Raw genomic sequence first — 18,178 nt, 5'->3', positions numbered from 1 at the left:
GTAAAAGTAAAACTTTTATTTCACTAATATTAGCTTGTTAGATAGTTAATAATAGAAATAATTTCCTTCCTTGGGTCATAGAAATAATAGCAATTCACAATAGTCCTGCTCTTGAATACCCTCTTCCCTGTCAATCTTTCTTTGTCCATCACCTACTGATATATTTGATTTATAGCTTTCAACATAAATTTCTATTTCATTAACAGTTTTTTTTCTTTTTCCTAAGTTTCTTTCCTTCACCCCTTATATGTCATTTATACCATACTGATCTGCCTATGTTTGTTAGTAAAATTAATGCTCAAGTTTAATGTGCTCAAGATTATAAGGCACCTAAAGGTTGCTACTTTTCTTCCCTCTTCCTCCCCTTTCCTCCTGGTCAGCCTTCTCTCCCACCCTCTCACTTTATTCTTCTGCCCCTTATAACCACAGACTAACACCGGACTATACACAATAGTCTGTCAGTGAGTGCCAGTAATTAAACAAAATCCAGTTTAGATAAACATACCAATTTTTAAAAAATACATATGGTTAAATACTTCAATACTTACTTTCTAAGATGGACCTTTATTCTTCTGGCAAAATAAATGGAATGGATAACATTCCATAAATACTACATTGTTAGTGGTCAAGTTCCAAATGACTTCCTGTTTATGCCTCCCTCCACTTCTCCAGCTCCCTTTAGTAGTATCCTCATTAAAATGTTGCCATAGAGGTCTCATTAACTGCCTGCAGGATAGAGGGGGAAAGATCAGATGATTTCTAGAACTGGGACTTAAGGAAGGCAAATCCAAAAAATGGTTAAACTTACCCAATCACCTTCCTTTTGGAAGGTGGGCATGTCTGAAGTTTGGCAAAATTCTTGCTGTGCTCAGAGTGGATTTTCTATAAATTTAGGATTTTACATTACACAATAAGGTGTATTACATTTCATAATTATTTTTTTAGTTGCAATAGTGCTAGAACCACTAAATGGATTTTTAAAAATTCTAATTCCTTCTCAGACAGGTGCAATTTGTTTTAGTCCTATATATTGGACATACAGTTAAACTGAACTACTTTAAGTTTATCCTGCTACAGTTTGCTAAGATTCAAAATTTGCTCTTTGTTCTTTAAGGAAGCAATAGACTGTTTGGAAATATTCTAAACTATTTTATTTTATATCAAACATAATTCTTAAATATTATGTATAGAATTCCATGTAAAAAAAAATCAGTTCAGTATTGTTACTGTAAAACCCTGTGAAATATATTGCAATGAATTTTGCAGTATCTTATTCCCACCATTTCCTAAATGAAAAAAAGCAACACATCATAAAAAGCTTCCAGTTTTTATTTTCCTAAAAGTTATGTTTTAAGAATTATTTTCTATTTAAATATATTTTTATTGATTTTAGAGAGGAAGGGAGGAGAGAGAGATAGAAACATCAATGAGGAGAGAGAATCACTGATTGGCTGCCTCCTGCATGCTCCATAATGCGGATTGAGCCCATAACCTGGGCATATGCCCTCACCTGGAATCGAACCACGACCTCCTGGTTCATAGGTCGACACTCAGTGTTGACAGTGAGCCATGCCAGCCGGGCAGAATAATTATTTCTTTATATAACTCAGTATGGGGAACAAAAGCAGAAAGTTAAGAAAAAATGGTCACTTACAGTGAAAATATACTAATTCAGTATTTAGTACTTTTGTACAATGCTTTTAATCATAGCACTGTATTACATTTTAATGTTGAGATTGTTGTGCATTCACACATTTTAAATAATTCCACATTTTCCCAATTAAATACAAATGCAATATCTCACTTTATTATTAGCTTTGTGAGCTATAGGGATTGTGCTTTGCCTAGCTGTTAGTAAATATACAACAAACATTTGTTGAATGCTTGAAGGAATGAAGAATCTAGACTCCTGCTACCACAACTGGTATTATGATTTATTTTTACCTTATTTTTACATCAAAAAGAATTTAACTTCTTTGGATCACTATCCATTTTTGCCCTCCTTCCTGCCTGCCTGCCTCTGAGGAAGATGGTCCTAAAGTTAATCCACTTACATGAATTAGCATACAAACATGCCCTACCTTCAAACACAACAAAACTAGGACCTGAATTGCTACCCCTTTCTGTCTGTCCCCTCCCCTCATAGCCAAGCTTCTTGAAAGAAGCATATCTCTTTCCTCATTTTTAGTTCACTCATTTCACTTTATAATTCAGTTTCTGGGACTCCACTCTGGCATCAGACACCAGGCATTTCAATCTCAGCATTGCCTTTTGACAACTTTGTGACCACAGGCAGGTCTTGCAACCTCTAACAGGACAGACGTCATAGGCTGTCATAAAAATTGATGTAATGTATTTAAAATGGACTTTTGCATTGACTGGCACATAGTAAATGTTCATAAATTGTCACATAGAAAGAGAATTTAACTTCTTTGGAAATTAAATAATAGTTACTTTTACTGATTAAAAGTATAATAGTTCAGAGATAAAAACATTGGTATGGGCTTAAGAATTTTTACTTTACCTAACATTCTTCAGTTTAGGAAATTAGAGAGGTTAAGCAGTCAAAGAAAGTTTCATGAAGGAGGTAACATTTGAGTTGGATTTTAAAGGATAACAATAATTTATATCTATTGAATATTACTGTGGGCCAGAGACCATTGTAAATGCTTTATAGTATTACTTTACTTAATCCTCAAAACATTCCTCAAAAATGTGAGGTAGCATTTCGATAGAAATAGATGATCTGAAGCCAGACAGAGAGAATAGAAGAAGGAATGAATGAAAACCTGGAGACAGGAAAGACATTGATTTGTAAAGATGTTGAGGAGATGAGATAATGAAGAGCTTGTCTTAGGCAGTAATGAGAAGCAATATTGGGCAGAGCACAGGAAAATTATGAGGCCTTCACAGCCATGCCACACACACATGCAAAGAGAAAATGAAAGACTTTATGGGATGGAAAAATAAAAAGTAGTTATAAATAAATGATTTGGGGAAAGAAGGATACAGATGGAAAACGGGGGGTTGGGCACTTTGACTTGGTGACATGCACTATGAAGCCCTGAAGGGTGGTTTGAACTGTATTCTTCACATCCCCAGAGTCCCACAACCTCTACCAGCAATGATGAGTTCTTACTAGCCACTATTAGAATACCAGCACAGTGTCCTATGAAGTAATGAATTAATCAAAAATGAATTGGGCCCAGACAGTGTTGCTCAGTGGTTGAGCATCAACCCATGAACCAAGAGGTCACTGGTTTGATTCCTGGTCAGAGCACATGCTCAGGTTGTGGGCTCGATCCCCAGTGTGGGGTATGCAGGAGGAAATTAATGTTTCTCTATCCTTCTCCCTTCCTCTAAAATCAATAAAAACATCTTTTAAAAACATTTTTAATGGATTGGAGGTTGTTTCCAGGTAGGACTATGATTAAGACATTAGTAATGGAAATAATGAGGCAAATCTCAGAAACAATTTCAAAGGAGAACTAAGAGGACTTGGGCCCGTATTAGACATGTTAGTATTAGATCTATATTTCAGGTTTATAATATCCAGCAACTAGTGTCAGAGCAGTTGCATTTGACATATTTTAGTTTGTTGTATTTTAAATGAATCACATTTCAGGGTAATGACACTGTAAGTAATTATTTTTACCACTAAAACTTATGTCTCTTTACTTTCTACTCCTACTCCCTTGATCCAAGTTCTTCTCAGTTTCCCCTGGATTGTTGTTGGAGTTTCCTATGAACTCTGGCCAAATAAACCTTCTCATCTTCAAGCACATCTCCCACCCTTTTGTTCATACAGTTGCCATCTCCCCTGAATACCCTTTCTTCTCCCATTTCATTCCCATTACCAAGTGGAATCCTTGTCATCCTTCAGAACCAAATCACCTGCTATCTTCTCCATGATTCTGATCACCCCAGCCAGAACTGACACCTTTCTTTCTGAACTCCCACAGCACTGCATCTGGTCAGTTGGTTAACTGTGTATCCCTTTATCAGCATTTTATTTGTATCCCCAATGATGATGGTACTGTGTGTTACCTATTCAATAAATATTTATGACATGAATTAAAAGTATTTTAAAAACTGCAAATCCCTTCCTAACCAAGAGTTTTCCTTTGAGGAAAGTTAGTAGCCAGCTTTACATTAGTATGTATCTTTTGTAATATTGAAAATGTCACATCACCATTGTTGGGGATACTTAAGACAAAGAGGGGACTTTATGTTGGGAATAGAAAAAATTAAAGACTGTGCAGGATTAGCCATTTTTGCAAGGAAACTTTTGGTTGGATAAAAGCTGAAGAAAAAAGCCTGAACCTGAACCTTTATTGCTGCACTCCTGTTCCTTAGGAGGGAGGAGAGTTAGAATATAAGGACTTCAGCCTGTCTGGTGTCACTCAACCTATGAACCAGAGGTCATGGTTTGATTCCCAGTCAGGGCACATGCCTAGTTTGAGGGCTCAGTTCCTTGTAAGAAACATGCAAGAGGCAGCCGACCAATATTCTCATCATTGATATTTCTATATCTCCCCCTCTCCCTTCCTCTCTGAAATCAATAAAAACATATTTTGAAAGAAAATAAGGACTTTAGCCTTTGGGTCCTTGGAAACCCAGGGCATTGAATTGGATGGGGAACTGATACAGAAAGAAAATGTCTCTTAGCAGGCATATTATTTGCAAAAGGTCAAGCTTAATTTGTAAGCATCTCTTTCAACCTGCTTTGGGAGGTGATTCTACAATTTCTAGGGAACAAGAAACTTAGTTGTATGATGCCCATTATTACTAGTATAGGATGTGGAAAATGTTATCCATACGCTGTTATTTTTAATGAAGGTTAAAAATATATTCGTTTCCTTAGTGGTTCGTTCATGACTTACGACTCTATTTTGTTCTATAAAGTCTTGGGTTCTTCAATCAACCAAATTCTCTAGGATTTTACTGTAGGCTGGAGAGGACTACTATACTAATATTCAGCCAATGTTTTCAGAACTATGAAACCTGTCTAAATAGGTGCCATATTCCACAGTGCAATTGGCAATTCTTGAGGATCCTAGATTGTGACATGCACTCTTGTGGCTCTGAGTCTTTACCCATGCTGCTTCCCTTGACTAAAAAACCTTTCTTCTTCTTCCTCTACTTTTTTTTTTTTGCAAGGTTAATCCATAGTTATCCTACATAATTTTTACTCAGATGTCATCCCCTCCAAAAAGCCTTCCTGAATGCTTTCATTAGAGTCACTCCCCATGGATTGGGTGCCACTCCTGCCTGTTTCCATGGTAGCCTGGGCTTTCATCAAGATACCCACCTCTGGTGTGGCAGTTGTAATCCACAGGTCCTCCTCCCACTGTGTAAGCTCCTCTAGGAGCATTGTAGATGCTAAGTAATCAGCAGCATACTTCCAAGGCCCTGAGGGTTCAGTAACTGTTCATTGAATGAATAAATGCATACTCATAGAAAATGTAATGGAAACCCCTCTACCCGGCAGATGTGAGTTGTCAATATTAGTTGTCGGATAATTTTGGAGAACTGTCATCTATGTTCTCCTTATCTTCTCCCCACCTGGTAAGTAGATAAACCAGCCTGAAAGGGTCCTATCCAACTCACTATTTAAGAACAGTGATTATTTTTACTATGAAGATCCCCGGGAGAAGAACAGACTGAAACATTTTTGTGTCTCAGTGAACATTTGAAATTTTCTTGCCAAACTTATTAAACCCACCTCAACAGTCTTTCTGATTTTTAAAATAATCCACTAGAAAGAGCTCTCTGGGGATAACCATTTTCATTTGTAATATAAATCAAGTGTTAACAATCTATCACATCCATCTAGATCTCTTCTAATAATTCAGCTTTTCCTGTTTTTCTTTCTAGGTTTGGCAGGAGTACTACAGGTCTTTATGATTCAATTGTATAGTTTTTCACAGAACAAATGATAAGAATAAGTGTGAACCCATAATTATGTTGAAGCAGCATTTTCTTTCAGGACAAACAAAAAATCATGGGCTACCTGTAGAGAATTGGCTCTAAAATCTTGAAATAGGTCTTGCTTTAAATTTTCCCCTGAAAGTTATAGTGGCTGATAATAATTATTCTCTTTGCTTCAACTATAATAAAAGGGTAGAATAGTTTGATAAAATGCAGAATTAAAAAACAAAGCAAAAACCCTATTTTGGATCAGAGTAGGATGACAGCCCTTAGTATTGGGCCCGGTGGGTGGAACTAACCAGTGATGGGATGCGATGCCTATGAAATGTTGTAATCCAGAGTTTCATTAAACATAAAAATAACTGCTGACAAAAGTTCACCTGAAGTAGCATTTTGCCCCAATTTCGTTTGCATATTTTTGTTTCAAAGACCTAATGCGTAACGATAACGATGCCTCATCCACCAGCTGCCCCGCGAGCGCCGCTCCTGACCCACCGCTCCCGGCCCTGGTCCGGGTCGCCCGCCCCTCGCGCCGGCCGGGCGGGGGCACAGGTGCCCGAGCGCGGCGACCCCGGGCCGCAGCGCCGCCCTGCGCTTCTCCCGCCGCGGCCTTTCGGGAGTCCTGGGGTGCAGTGACTTGCCCTGCACCTTCGCCTGTGTGCCAACGGCGCCGGGAGGGAGCGAGCGTGAGAAAGTGAGCGTGTACGGAGAGCGAGCGGCGGCCCGGGGTGTGGGCCCCGACGTCCGCGAGCCCGGACCCCCCGGCCGGCCCCGCCACCTCCGCGCCGCGGAGGGCGGGGGCCGCGAGCAGCCAGGCGCGGCCGGCGGGCGCCGGGGGTTGACGGGACGCGCGCTCCGGGCCGGCGCCCGTTCGAGCCCGCGCCCCCCCCCCCCCCGCGTGCCCGCGCCGCTGCGCGATGCAGTGTGGGGAATGGCTGGGGTTGGCTGAAGAGCGCACAGTGGAGTTTTAATGTCCGCCATGTTGGCCATGGCGTATTGAAGAGAGCGAGCGAGAGAGGCGCGGAGCGGCACAGCCTCCCACCCTCCCGGCTGCTGTTAGGGCCCGGACGGCGAGCTCTGCGCTCCGCCCCTCAAGTCCCCGGCAGCGGCAGACGAGTGGGGACCGATCCCCCGGTTCTCCATGATCCCGCTGGCCGGGGCCGTTTCCCCAGAGCAGAGAGGTATCTGCTGCGCCTGAGATGAGTAAACTGTCGTTTCGGGCGCGGGCGCTAGACGCCTCGAAGCCGCTGCCGGTTTTCCGCTGTGAGGATCTGCCCGACCTGCACGAATACGCCTCGATAAACCGAGCCGTGCCGCAGATGCCCACCGGAATGGAGAAGGAAGAGGAGTCGGTACGTGTTAACTCCCCTGTCCGACCCACCGCCAGGCCCCGCTCTCTCTGCTGCCGGCGGCGGCGGCGGAGCACCAAACCCACACAAAATGGCCGCCATCTTCTCTCCGCCGCTGACTCTCAGTCGCTGGCCGGCCCTTTACCCCGCTTCCCCCGTCCTCGAACCCCGGCCGCCCGGGCTAGACGGGACCTCCTCTGAGGCCACCCGCTGACCCTGGCTACTTGTACCCGGGTCCTACGGAGTTCGGGAGCCCTAAAGGCACAAAGGGGTCACGTGACGGAGCTGCCGGCAGCCATTTTGTGGTCTCAGTTGTCGGGTTGGGCCTTGTGCTTCTGGAGACGGGAACGGGCTGGGTCGCGGTGGGGGTGCGGCGCGCCGGGTGTGAGGAGGACCCGCCTGCAGGCCGCTGCGCGGGCCACTGGGTGGCGCTCTAGGGCCGCTTCGGCTTTCGCGCGCCTTTGGCGCCTGTGAGCTCAGGTTCTGTGCACCGAGGGGGCGTTTCACTTCCTGGTGGCCTGGAAATGGTGGGGCCCCATGTGGAGCCTTCGGAGGCGTCAATGTTGATTGCAGGTCTTTGAGACTTTATCACCCCTCCCTGCAACGAAGTGTTGAAAGGACTGCATGTTTGCCCCGACGACTTTTTCAAAGCAGATTTTCTGTATACTTGGCACTTCTGCATCCATTCCCCGCTCCCCCCCCCCCCGTTCTAGTTAGTGGGAGGATAATAAACTCTGAGTTTTTTTTTCTCTGATCCTCGAGAATATGTTGCAGATGATTGCAGATATTTTTATTAGTACGTGGCTCGTCTAAAACTGTCTTGTGTTTTTTTTTAAATAAAGTTTTAAGTTCGCGTGCTTTCTAATTTCTCATCACGGGGGAGAAAACACCCACTTCAAATAGATGTTACAGATCTACATTTCAAAAGAGGATCCTTTCTTATCCATAACCTTGCTAAAGAAATCTTAATGTTAAGATGTCTAATTTGGATGGGTTTCAGTACTTAAATAGTTACAGCTAATAGACATTGTATCATAGCTGTGGCTTTACCTTGTCGTGGAAGTTGGGTTCAGACATAAGGATAATAGAATCTTCCTCTCATTTCCCCCAGATCCTTGACAGTATAACTTGATGACTTCTAATCCTAAGGAATTGCATACCTTGGTTTTCAGGTACAGCCCTTTAAACAGGGTGCAGTGTATTGACAGTTCAAGGAAGTCGAGGAATCGCTGGATTTGTGCCCTACAATTTTGTTGTGGAAAATTGTACTGTAATACCTCAATTTGGTACTGTAAGAATTTTAAATGTAGAAATTATACTCTGTAATGTTGATTTTAAAAATAAAGCTGTTTAAACTGTTTGGGTTGTTTAACCTTTTAAAGTAAAACAGTTGTGACAGTCGAATGTTACTTTTCAGAGTAGTGTCTTAAATATAACTTTACAGGTAAGCTAAATAATAAGTGTATGTAGTAGTGGAGATTGTCAGTACATTGAGATAGAACCTCTTATTTTACTTGTATCATCTTTAGTGTAGAATGGTGCCATTTGTTTATTTTTAAATAAGTGATTTGTTTTTAAAAATTAAAGTACTTGTGACTGCAGAATCTTGTCTTTTGGTTTTATTTTGTTTCTGTTTATAAGTTTTACAGATTATACTTTAAATTTGGGGTGTTGCAGTTACACTGCCCTGGAAATTAACTTCTAGTTCTTGTTTTGCAGCCAAGGAGGGGGAGAGCCTTGATAAAAGCAATATAGCTCTGTAGTACACTTAGAAGTTTAGTTAAGTTGTGCTTTAGTTAAAAGTCTTGGGCAATCGCAAGAGCAACAGCCTGAAATCAGAGTTGACTTCAGCTGAAGTATCAATATGCTTTTTAAATTTTACAGATAATTTTTGTGCACTGAAATAATTCTGACATTTTATAGTGCAATAGATATCATTAGTTTGTAACATGTGGAGTTCCTATTTTTGAGGGACATGAGCGGTGGTTTTTTTCACACTACCTTTTTCTGTCATCTGTTTAGAATTTATTTCACTTTACATCCAACTGAAATTCTGATCCGTGAAGCATAGGCCTCAAGAATAGATAATGAATTTAATAGAAGAATGTGAACAGTACCAGTAAACAGCTGCTTTCCAATCCTGTGGTTCATGCTGGTAGTTAATGGCTATATAAATCACAATATTGAAAGTAGCATCTTACAGAATTATGAAAATGTATACTAAGTATAAAGGTCATTGAATTAAGTCAACCTTAGAAAAACAAAAACTTTTTGATAATTTGCTGATACATGATACACTTCTTACAAAGACAAAGGATTAAAACAAACTTTTGCCTTTGATTGACACATTGGTTATGGTGTCTTTTAGGTAGGAGTGACTCAGAACCTGAATCAAGTGTCACGTAATCCAATGTTGGTCAAAGATGGGATAGATTTAGATGAGGAAAGTTTTGTATGCACCACCTCATTAAGAAAGCATTTCATGATCAAAATGTATCTGCAAAATTGTCAACTGAGCTATACCTAAAATATGGTAATTACTACCATATTTTGTTTCTATGGTAAACTTGACAGAAATTCTACATCTTAACACTGGGAAAATAACATTTATTAATGTACTCCCATTTAACCAATTTTTTATAATATTACAAGCTTAATACACTGACCTAATGAGGCATTCCTCTTAATTTTTAAGAAACTTAAGTAGAATTCTCCTCTTCCCCCCTAAATGAATTTTTCTCAACTTTGGAATTTAGTTATTAGTGTTTTTGTTGTTGTTGTAGAATTGAAAAGTAATTTCAGATTATAATAGAGGGACTTGATCGACATCATAGGTGATAGGGATTAAATGTCTGAATTGATATAATGTAACTTAGTAAATCAAAAAGTAACAGTTGAAGGTTTTAATGAGTTACAAGAGTAATTTTCAAATCATTGGAAGTCAGTAGACTGAGCTATAAATATGAGATAAATGAGTTTCTTTAGGGGTGAAAAGGACAGAAGTTAAAGCATTTGGGGAGGGGGCAAATGTTGCACGATTATAATATTTTCCCCATTATAATATTTTAACTTTTCTTTAAGATTATAATCTTAACTTTAAGGTCTTAACTTTAAAATTAGAAGTGTTACAATAATAAATATAGTGCCACAGTTTTACCTTTAATTGAAAGGAAACTTTTCTAAGATGTCAGTACTATTTACTTTTTAAAAATCATTATTAAAATTGGAGCTTTATGTTAAATTATAATTCTCCTTTATGGACATTTCTCACTTTAGGAATGACATTCTGAAATTGTTCGTTTTAAAGTGATATTTAACAAATTGGGAGTTTCCTGGTTCCTATAGTGGTTTAACTTACTGCATTGGGATGAATGCAGGCTGTGTGGCTGCATTTATTATAAGAGATAGAGAAGAACCGTTCTTGTTCTTGCTGAGACTGGGTTGGGTAGGCTATGTGATGTAATTAACATGTTGATGGTATCACGCTGATATTACCCTACACAGCCACCTTAGAATTGGGGTTTAGCCATCGAAGACCAACACCTAGTTTAAATTGGGTTCTAATTAGATGGAATAGTCTCATACACTATGCTTTCTCTCCTCTTAAAACTATATTCTTCATTTACTGGCCCAGTATACAATCTTATTAAACCCAAGTTAAGGACCACTTACAAAGCAGATAGGTGGTTTTTGTTTTAATTAGGAGAAAATTGAAAATATGTACATATCTCTGACATAAGAAAAAATGGTTAAGCACTACATTTTCAAAACAACAAAAGTCTAGTTTTTTTGTTTTTTATAAAAATAAGTTTAAATTACTTTATAAGTTTAAAAGTTTGATTTCTCACATTTGAAAGAAATTAATATATTTCCTTTAAAATTTTGTAAACCAAATTTTTTTTTAATCCAGATAAAATCACAAGTAATTGAGAAACAATGATAAAATCAACTTTTTACCCTGCCCAAGATATTTTTGAATAGAAGTTTCTAAATTGGGGTTTTGAGAGTTACATGAAATGATTCTGGAAGACAGTGGATTACCATATATGTATATAAAATTTTTGATGGTATATTTTTCTAGGGAGAAAGTTCGTATTTGTCAGCAATTTCTCAAAGTGTTGGAAATTGGTTGGTGGGGTTGGAGGCATGGAGAAAGCTCAAAGATCTATGTCCTAGAAGTGTCAAATGGAGTTATTTTGGTTTTATCAGAATGGCAGTTATTACATGGACTTAAAAGGAGAAGATAATTGAAAAATTAAAGGGTCAAGAAGAGACAAAAGGAACCTCTCAAAAACTATAGTACCTGGGTGCCTAAAGTATTAATATTTGCTCCTGTTTCAGTGTTCTATTTGATATTTAAAAATTTGTATGAGTACCATTTGTACTTTCATTTTCTTATAAAACAATAATAATGAAAACTAATGGGCTTATGTAGCTAATGGTGTTTGTGCTTTGTGATATGTAATGGAATTTGTGCTGAATTGTCTTTTCTCTGTTAATCAACAGGACTTAACAAAAGTACCATCTAAATATAGGGCAGCTTAAATTTTGTAAACAAGGAATAATAATCTGTGCTTACAAATCCATGAATTTGTGGCTAGGATTAAATATTAAACCAACCACTCCTACCATGGACTCGGTTTTAGTTTTATCTTTTTCATTCTACCACATCATGGTATGTAGTAGTAGTCATTGTAAAGAAATAGATGGAAGATATATGTGTGTGTGTATGTGCATACATAATGGCAGGAGTTTTTGTTTGTATATATAAATGTGTGGTTCTGACTATATGGTTCAGTTTTCCTGAAAAGTTAAGGGGACTTGTTATCAGCAATTGGTAATTGGTTAAAACAGTAATTGTAAAGCAGAGGGTAGCATTTTAAAAAGGGCAATAATGCCATGAAATAATGGTACAGTGTGTGATTTTACTTTTTAAAAGAAGTCAACTCACAGCTCCGGCTGGTGTGGCTCGGTTGGTCATCGTGCTGTGCACCAAAGGTTTGACAGTTCCATTACAGGCCAGGGCACATGTCCAGGTTTCAGGCTTGATCCCTTGTGGGTAGCCGAAGGATGTTCTGCTCTGACATCAATGTCTCTCTCTCTCCCTCTTTCCCTCCCTCCCTCCCTATCTACTTCCCTAAAAATCAATTAAATATCTTTTAAATTTTGAGAAAAAAAGATTTGGGAATCAAATGAACTATGAGTCTTTAAGTGCACAAGTGGTATGAAATATAGAGACAAAACTAGACAGAATATGTCTTCTAAAGTAAACTCTTGAACCCTTAAAGTGTGACTTAACAATATATTGCAGTAACTTTTCTGTAAGAATAAATTTATGGGGAAATCAATGAGTAAATAAGTGATTCAAATGTTTTAAGCAACTTGCTAGAACTACTTTTTGAAGCTATGTTATCTTCAGCACATTTATAAATTGTGGCAGATCTAAGAAGTGAATTTCATCCACCAGCCCCACTGTAGAGGTAGATGAAAAACAAAGTTGTGAAGTTAATAAATCTAATATGACCCATTGTCTGGAATTGTACCTTTGATGAATAGGGATACAATCACTTTTTTAAAAGATAAAGTCCTTCAGTTATTTGTTATGAAGGTTATCTTTAATAAGTTTGGTTCAATTTTGAATATGCATGGTCACATAGTTTGCTGAATCTTGCAACAGATTATTAAAGCAAATCAGTTTGGTTTAATTTCCTTTAATCAGTAGAGCAAGTTCTGGCTGAAGAAATAGGATGTTGGCCTTGCAGTAAATCCAAAGCAAAGATTATCTGAAGTTTAAATATCCTGTGAATGACTTAATATAAGTTCAAGTGTTTTCATATATTGGGATGAATTATTTTGGAGTTCATTTTTTAATTTTGAAATCATAATCAGCTCGGCCAGTACAGCTCAGTGGTTGAACGTCAGACCATGCACCAAGAGGTCACCAGTTCGATTCCTGGTCAGGACACATGTCCCAGTTGTGGGCTCAATTCCCAATAGGGGCTGTACCAGAAGCAGCCAATCGATGTTTATGCTTCTCATTGATGTTTCTATCTCTCCCTACCTCTTCCTTCTTCTCTCTCTAAAATCAATAAAAACATATTTTATGTATACATGTCCTCTGAGAAAATGTACTTTTACTTTTTGAGGCCTTAGACAAGTCAGTTACTCCTACTAAATGAACTTCAGTAAAAGGCAGCATATGTAAATATGCTGTACTGATGAATTTCATTATTATCAAATACTAATAGAATGTTTAGAATAGCCTTTTTTGTTGTTGTTGATTCTCAAAAATTACTTATATTTATACAGTCCTTTGTATTTGGGATCGTCAGATATAAACATGTTAGATGTATTCTCTGTCCCTAAAGAGTTGTATGATATAGTCATAAAAATTGTCTTTAAATTTAGATAACTTTTAATTGGGAAAAGCATCAAACTGGGAGTTATTAGACTTAACCTCATCCAGCTTCCAAAACTGTGTGTGCATACATGTTCCCACTCATCCAGGTTTTGTTAACTGCAAAATGAAGTACAACTATGATCGTTTCCTGTTGTGGGTATATTGTGTTGCCAATATATTTGTCTGTTTCCAAATGTGTATTATGTGTTTATAATTAATCATTAAATCTTGAATTAGCTAATAACTTCTGCATATTATATGAATATAATTTACACAGAAGTAGTCTGGGTGCATGGATAACTGGTTTCCGTTTTATAAATTGTGGCAGATAAAAGAAGTGAGTTTCATCCACCAGCCCCACTGTAGTAGGTAGATAAAAAATAAAGTTGTGTAGTTAATAAATCTAATATGACCCATTGTGACTAAATCCTCTCCTAGAGGATTTAATGAATATAAATGGGTGCGGTAGTCACAGAATGCTTTTAGTGCTATGAGAATTTTAAATGAGAGCCAGAATTTTATAGTGATGGTTGCAAATTTCTGCTTTACCCATAAGGTAATAGAATCTGAAGGGGAAACAAAATATAAATATGGCTATTTTGAGATCTAAAGGAATAATTTGATCATTATTCTAAATGTTCAGTGGGGATATGTGAGGTACGGTATGTTGTACAAAGGCTGAGAAAATACAGAAAATAATTTTCATTCACTTTTGTAGCACATAGTTGTTGCATATTTGCTATGAGCCAAAGACTGTTAAATAAAGGCCTTATGGGTACAGTAGTGAATAAACAAGGTTCCTTTTTTCATAGGTCTTACATTCTAAAACATAGGCTCTATGAGGGCAGGAATTGTGCCTGTTTTATTCTCGATGTGTTTTCAGCACTGGAATTAGTGCCTGGCACATGGTAAGTGTTCAATGTTTGTTTACTGAGTGACCAAATTCCAATGGGAAAATACAGACAAAAGGCAAATGAATAAAAGTAAAAAATATATATAACAACTCTTATGTGGCTTTGGAACAAGATAATACAGAATTTCAGGTGGAAGGAGGAGATATAGTTTCCTTTGCATAGATGGTCAAGGAACATTTCACCTGAACTTTGATGGTGGGAATGAGCCAGCCCTGTGAAGTCCTGGATGAAGAACATTACAGGCAGAGAGATTTCCACATGCAGAGAGACTGAGGTAGGCACAAAGCTGTTACGAATAGAGCAAAGTGAAAAAAAGGGTTGAGTAGTATGAGATGAGGACCCAAAGGTAGTCAGGGGGTCCATGTCTGTAGGCAAATACAGGGAGTTTTGATTGTTTTGAAATGAAATAAGCCATTAGAGAGTTTCAGGCAAGTGTAATGACATGATCTGAATTATGTTTTTTAAGATTATTCTTTTTATCATGTGGAGAATGAGTCATATTGAGTGAAGGTTGATGGTTTTAATTTAGTGTGGAGATGAAGAGAAATTTGAAGTGTATTTTGAAGGTAGATCCAAAAGAACTTGTTGAGCAATTTGAGTGTACTAGATGGGGAAAAAGTATCAAAGATTAATGATTTTTACCTTGAACAGCTGGATGGATAAGTGATTGGGCCACATACTGAGATAGAGAAAATTGGTGGAGGGAGAATATAGAAAGGATGGACTGTTAGTCATCCATATTTAATTAGAATATGCAAGAATGTAGTGCATTAAAGCAGTTTGCACAAGAGATGTATAATCTGAAAATCTTTAGTGTATAAATGACTTTTAAAGCTGTGCCCTGGGGTTCAGGTAGAAGAGGAGCTATAGTGAAGTAGGAAGAAAATGAGGATAAATGTTTCAAGGAGGGGAAGAATATTGACTATGTCCACTGGAAAGATGAGTAAGGGGAAAGTGACTTTAATTTGTTTAAGTGGTGGGAAGAAAAGTCCAATTTGAATAATAGAAAAGAATGAACGATGCATAAAGGGGTCACAGCAAATATAGATGACTCTTTGGAATAGTTGCTATGAAAAGTAGAAAGAATATAAGGTGGGAACTGGAGCATCAACAAATGGTTTCTTTTAAAAATTACAGAGTTCTAAAAAAACTCTAGTGGAGGGAAGCAAAACTGAGCCTTTGAATTTTCTAGTTACTATCTAGAAAATTTCCAGGATGCAAGTATAAGTAAGGGAGGTTAAAGTGGCTTCAGAGTAGGGCACAAGAGATGCACAGAGAGATCCCCTTAAGTCTCTGGCTGAAAGTTGATCTATGAGGAAACTCCTGAGGCTGGGTGGAAAGCAATTGGAAGGAAGTAGGAGGAACAGTCCTGGGAGCTCACAAAAGACTGGAAATACTGTATGTTGTATACTCACAGCTAGAGTGGAAAGCCCTCCTAACATAATGAGCATCAGGTAAGAGTTCTCAGAAGGATTATTTCCTTAGTAGTGGAGTCAAATTAGCTCTAGACTAAAGACTGTTCTGTACTCCCCTAACAAAGATTAAACTCTAGCCTCAGAAGGATCACATTAATTTCAAGTAATTTATGTCCCAGAATAAAGCCCAACTATGTTTAAAGGAGTACTAAAAGTTTTTACAACATAATGTTTGGGACCCAATAAAAAAATGATCAGGCATGCAAAGAAACTGGAGAATATAATGGGTAATTAAGGGGAAATTAATAAAAAAGAGACATAGAAATAACCCAGGTGATAGAATTAGTAGATAAAAACGTTAAAATAGCTATTATAAATAAAAATGTTATTAAAACTATATAATAGAATAAAATCATTAATAAGGATAAAATTGTCCTAACCCTTCTTCTCCTCCTACTCCAGGACTTTGCTCCTAAAAACTATTTTCTGTTTCTCTCCTGGATCAGTTATTTAGAGGGGTTGGTCACTAATTAGAGCAATTAGTTGATAAAGTTGGCAGTGGGAGGATGAGGTAGTTTATCCTGTGATTCTATTTTCTCTATGAAGTATGAGATGAGGTCATCACATCAGAGTGAGGGGACCTTAAGGAGAGACAAAGGTAAGTGTGGGAAAGCTAACCTACTAGAGAAATGTGGTAGTATTGGTGAATTAGCTGAGGGATATTTGTGGTCATTTGAAGTGAGACTGGTTAGCCCTGGTCAGTTGGTTGGAACTTCGTTGCTTGCGTTAAAAGGTCGCTGATTGGATTCCCGGTTCAGGGCACATGACCAGGTTGCAGGTTCAGTCCTGGACCATACGGGAGGCAACCAATCTCAATCTCTCAATCTTAATATCCCTCTCTCTCTCTCCCCCTCTCCCTCCCTACCCTTTACCCTCTACCTTCTACCTTCCTCTCTCTGTAAAATCAATGAAAACATTAAAAAAAAAAATAAAGTGAGACCAGTTAGCTCATTTGGGCAATTGAATGTAAGTATTGAACTTGATTGAGTTCAAACACAAAGTAGGTATATAATAATGTTTTTCTAGGGTTACTCAGCAATATGAAGAAGGAAAAGAGGATTGAGGAGATTCAAGTATCTGAGGTAGATTATCATGATAATAAACCTTGGGATCTAAACTGGCTAAGCAGGGAAAAAAAGACAACAGGTAGCTGATGAAAAGTGGGGAAGTGGTAGGACTCATTGGAACAGAGAGCTCTATGAAATAGCTTTGTTGGACTAGGTCAGTGGTCGGCATACTCATTAGTCAACAGAGCAGCAAACTGCGGCTCGCGAGCCGCAGTTTGCCGACCACTGGACTAGGTGAAACTAAATCAGGAAGGTAGTTGTTAACAAGTGAGATGTTTCAATTTAGGTTTTAGAGGTGGCACAATTATTAGTGAAAGCAAGATCTAGAGTATAACCACAGGAGTGGTGACTGAGGTAGAGAAAAGATTAGTGTGGGTGAGAAGGTCCATGGTACTAGATGTATCATCCATACAGATATTGTCACTAAGTGATGCCAGAAATGTAGTAGTAGTTGAAAAGACGGTGAGCTCTGTGACCAAGAGAGTGTATATGACACTTTTAGGGGGAGAGGCTGATGTATGAACTTCTGAAGGCTGATGTTTGATTTTTGAAAGGAAAACAATAAAAGGACTAGCAATGGAAAAGGAAGCAAGAGGATAAACACTTAACCCATCTGTTAGTATGTGAGACATGGGAAAATAAATGGTTTCTGCTAGAAAGGGCTATAGTATAGGGCAGCAGTGGTCAGCAAACTGCGGCTCGTGAGCTACATGCGGCTCGCGAGCCGCAGTTTGCTGCTCTGTTGACTAATGAGTTTGCCGACCACTTGGATAGGGGCTTAATCACAAGGAACAACAACAGCCTGTAATTATTGGAATCGAGAGTCTAGGTCAGTGGTCGGCAAACTCATTAGTCAACAGAGCGGCAAACCGTAGGTATAGGGAGTACTGTTTTTAGAAGACACTGACAGGCTTCAGGTAGGGCAAGAAAATGAGGGAACATTGAAAGAAGTTGAGAGGGGAACCAAGATGGCAGTGTAGGTAAACGCTGGTACTTGCTCACAACCACATCAAAATTACAACTAAAATACAGAACAGCCATC

The 18,178-nt window shown here is 38.6% G+C and overlaps 1 protein-coding gene across 5 annotated transcripts in view; it reads left to right on the top strand.

The window, feature by feature from the left end:
* EPC1 (enhancer of polycomb homolog 1) overlaps nucleotides 1-18,178 on the top strand; it is a 111,096-nt gene that overhangs the window by 24,334 nt on the left and 68,584 nt on the right. For 3 of the 5 annotated variants that reach the window (XR_013960016.1, XM_080657618.1, XM_080657617.1), the window contains exon 1: nucleotides 6,724-7,283. The exons of 1 other annotated variant lie outside the window; for it this stretch is intronic. Coding sequence is in view for 2 of the 4 variants with exons in the window: in XM_080657618.1 (XP_080513744.1) it covers nucleotides 7,131-7,283 (153 nt within the window). In the remaining 2 variants the exon portion in view is untranslated. Of the gene's footprint in view, nucleotides 1-6,723; nucleotides 7,284-18,178 lie in introns of those variants that run through there. One more of the 5 variants, XM_080657620.1, reaches the window with a different exon arrangement.

This window comes from Plecotus auritus, assembly GCF_963455305.1.
Source record: "Plecotus auritus genome assembly, chromosome: 1".
Classification (NCBI taxonomy): Eukaryota; Metazoa; Chordata; class Mammalia; order Chiroptera; family Vespertilionidae; genus Plecotus; species Plecotus auritus.
This window is presented reverse-complemented; position numbering and strand designations above follow the sequence as displayed.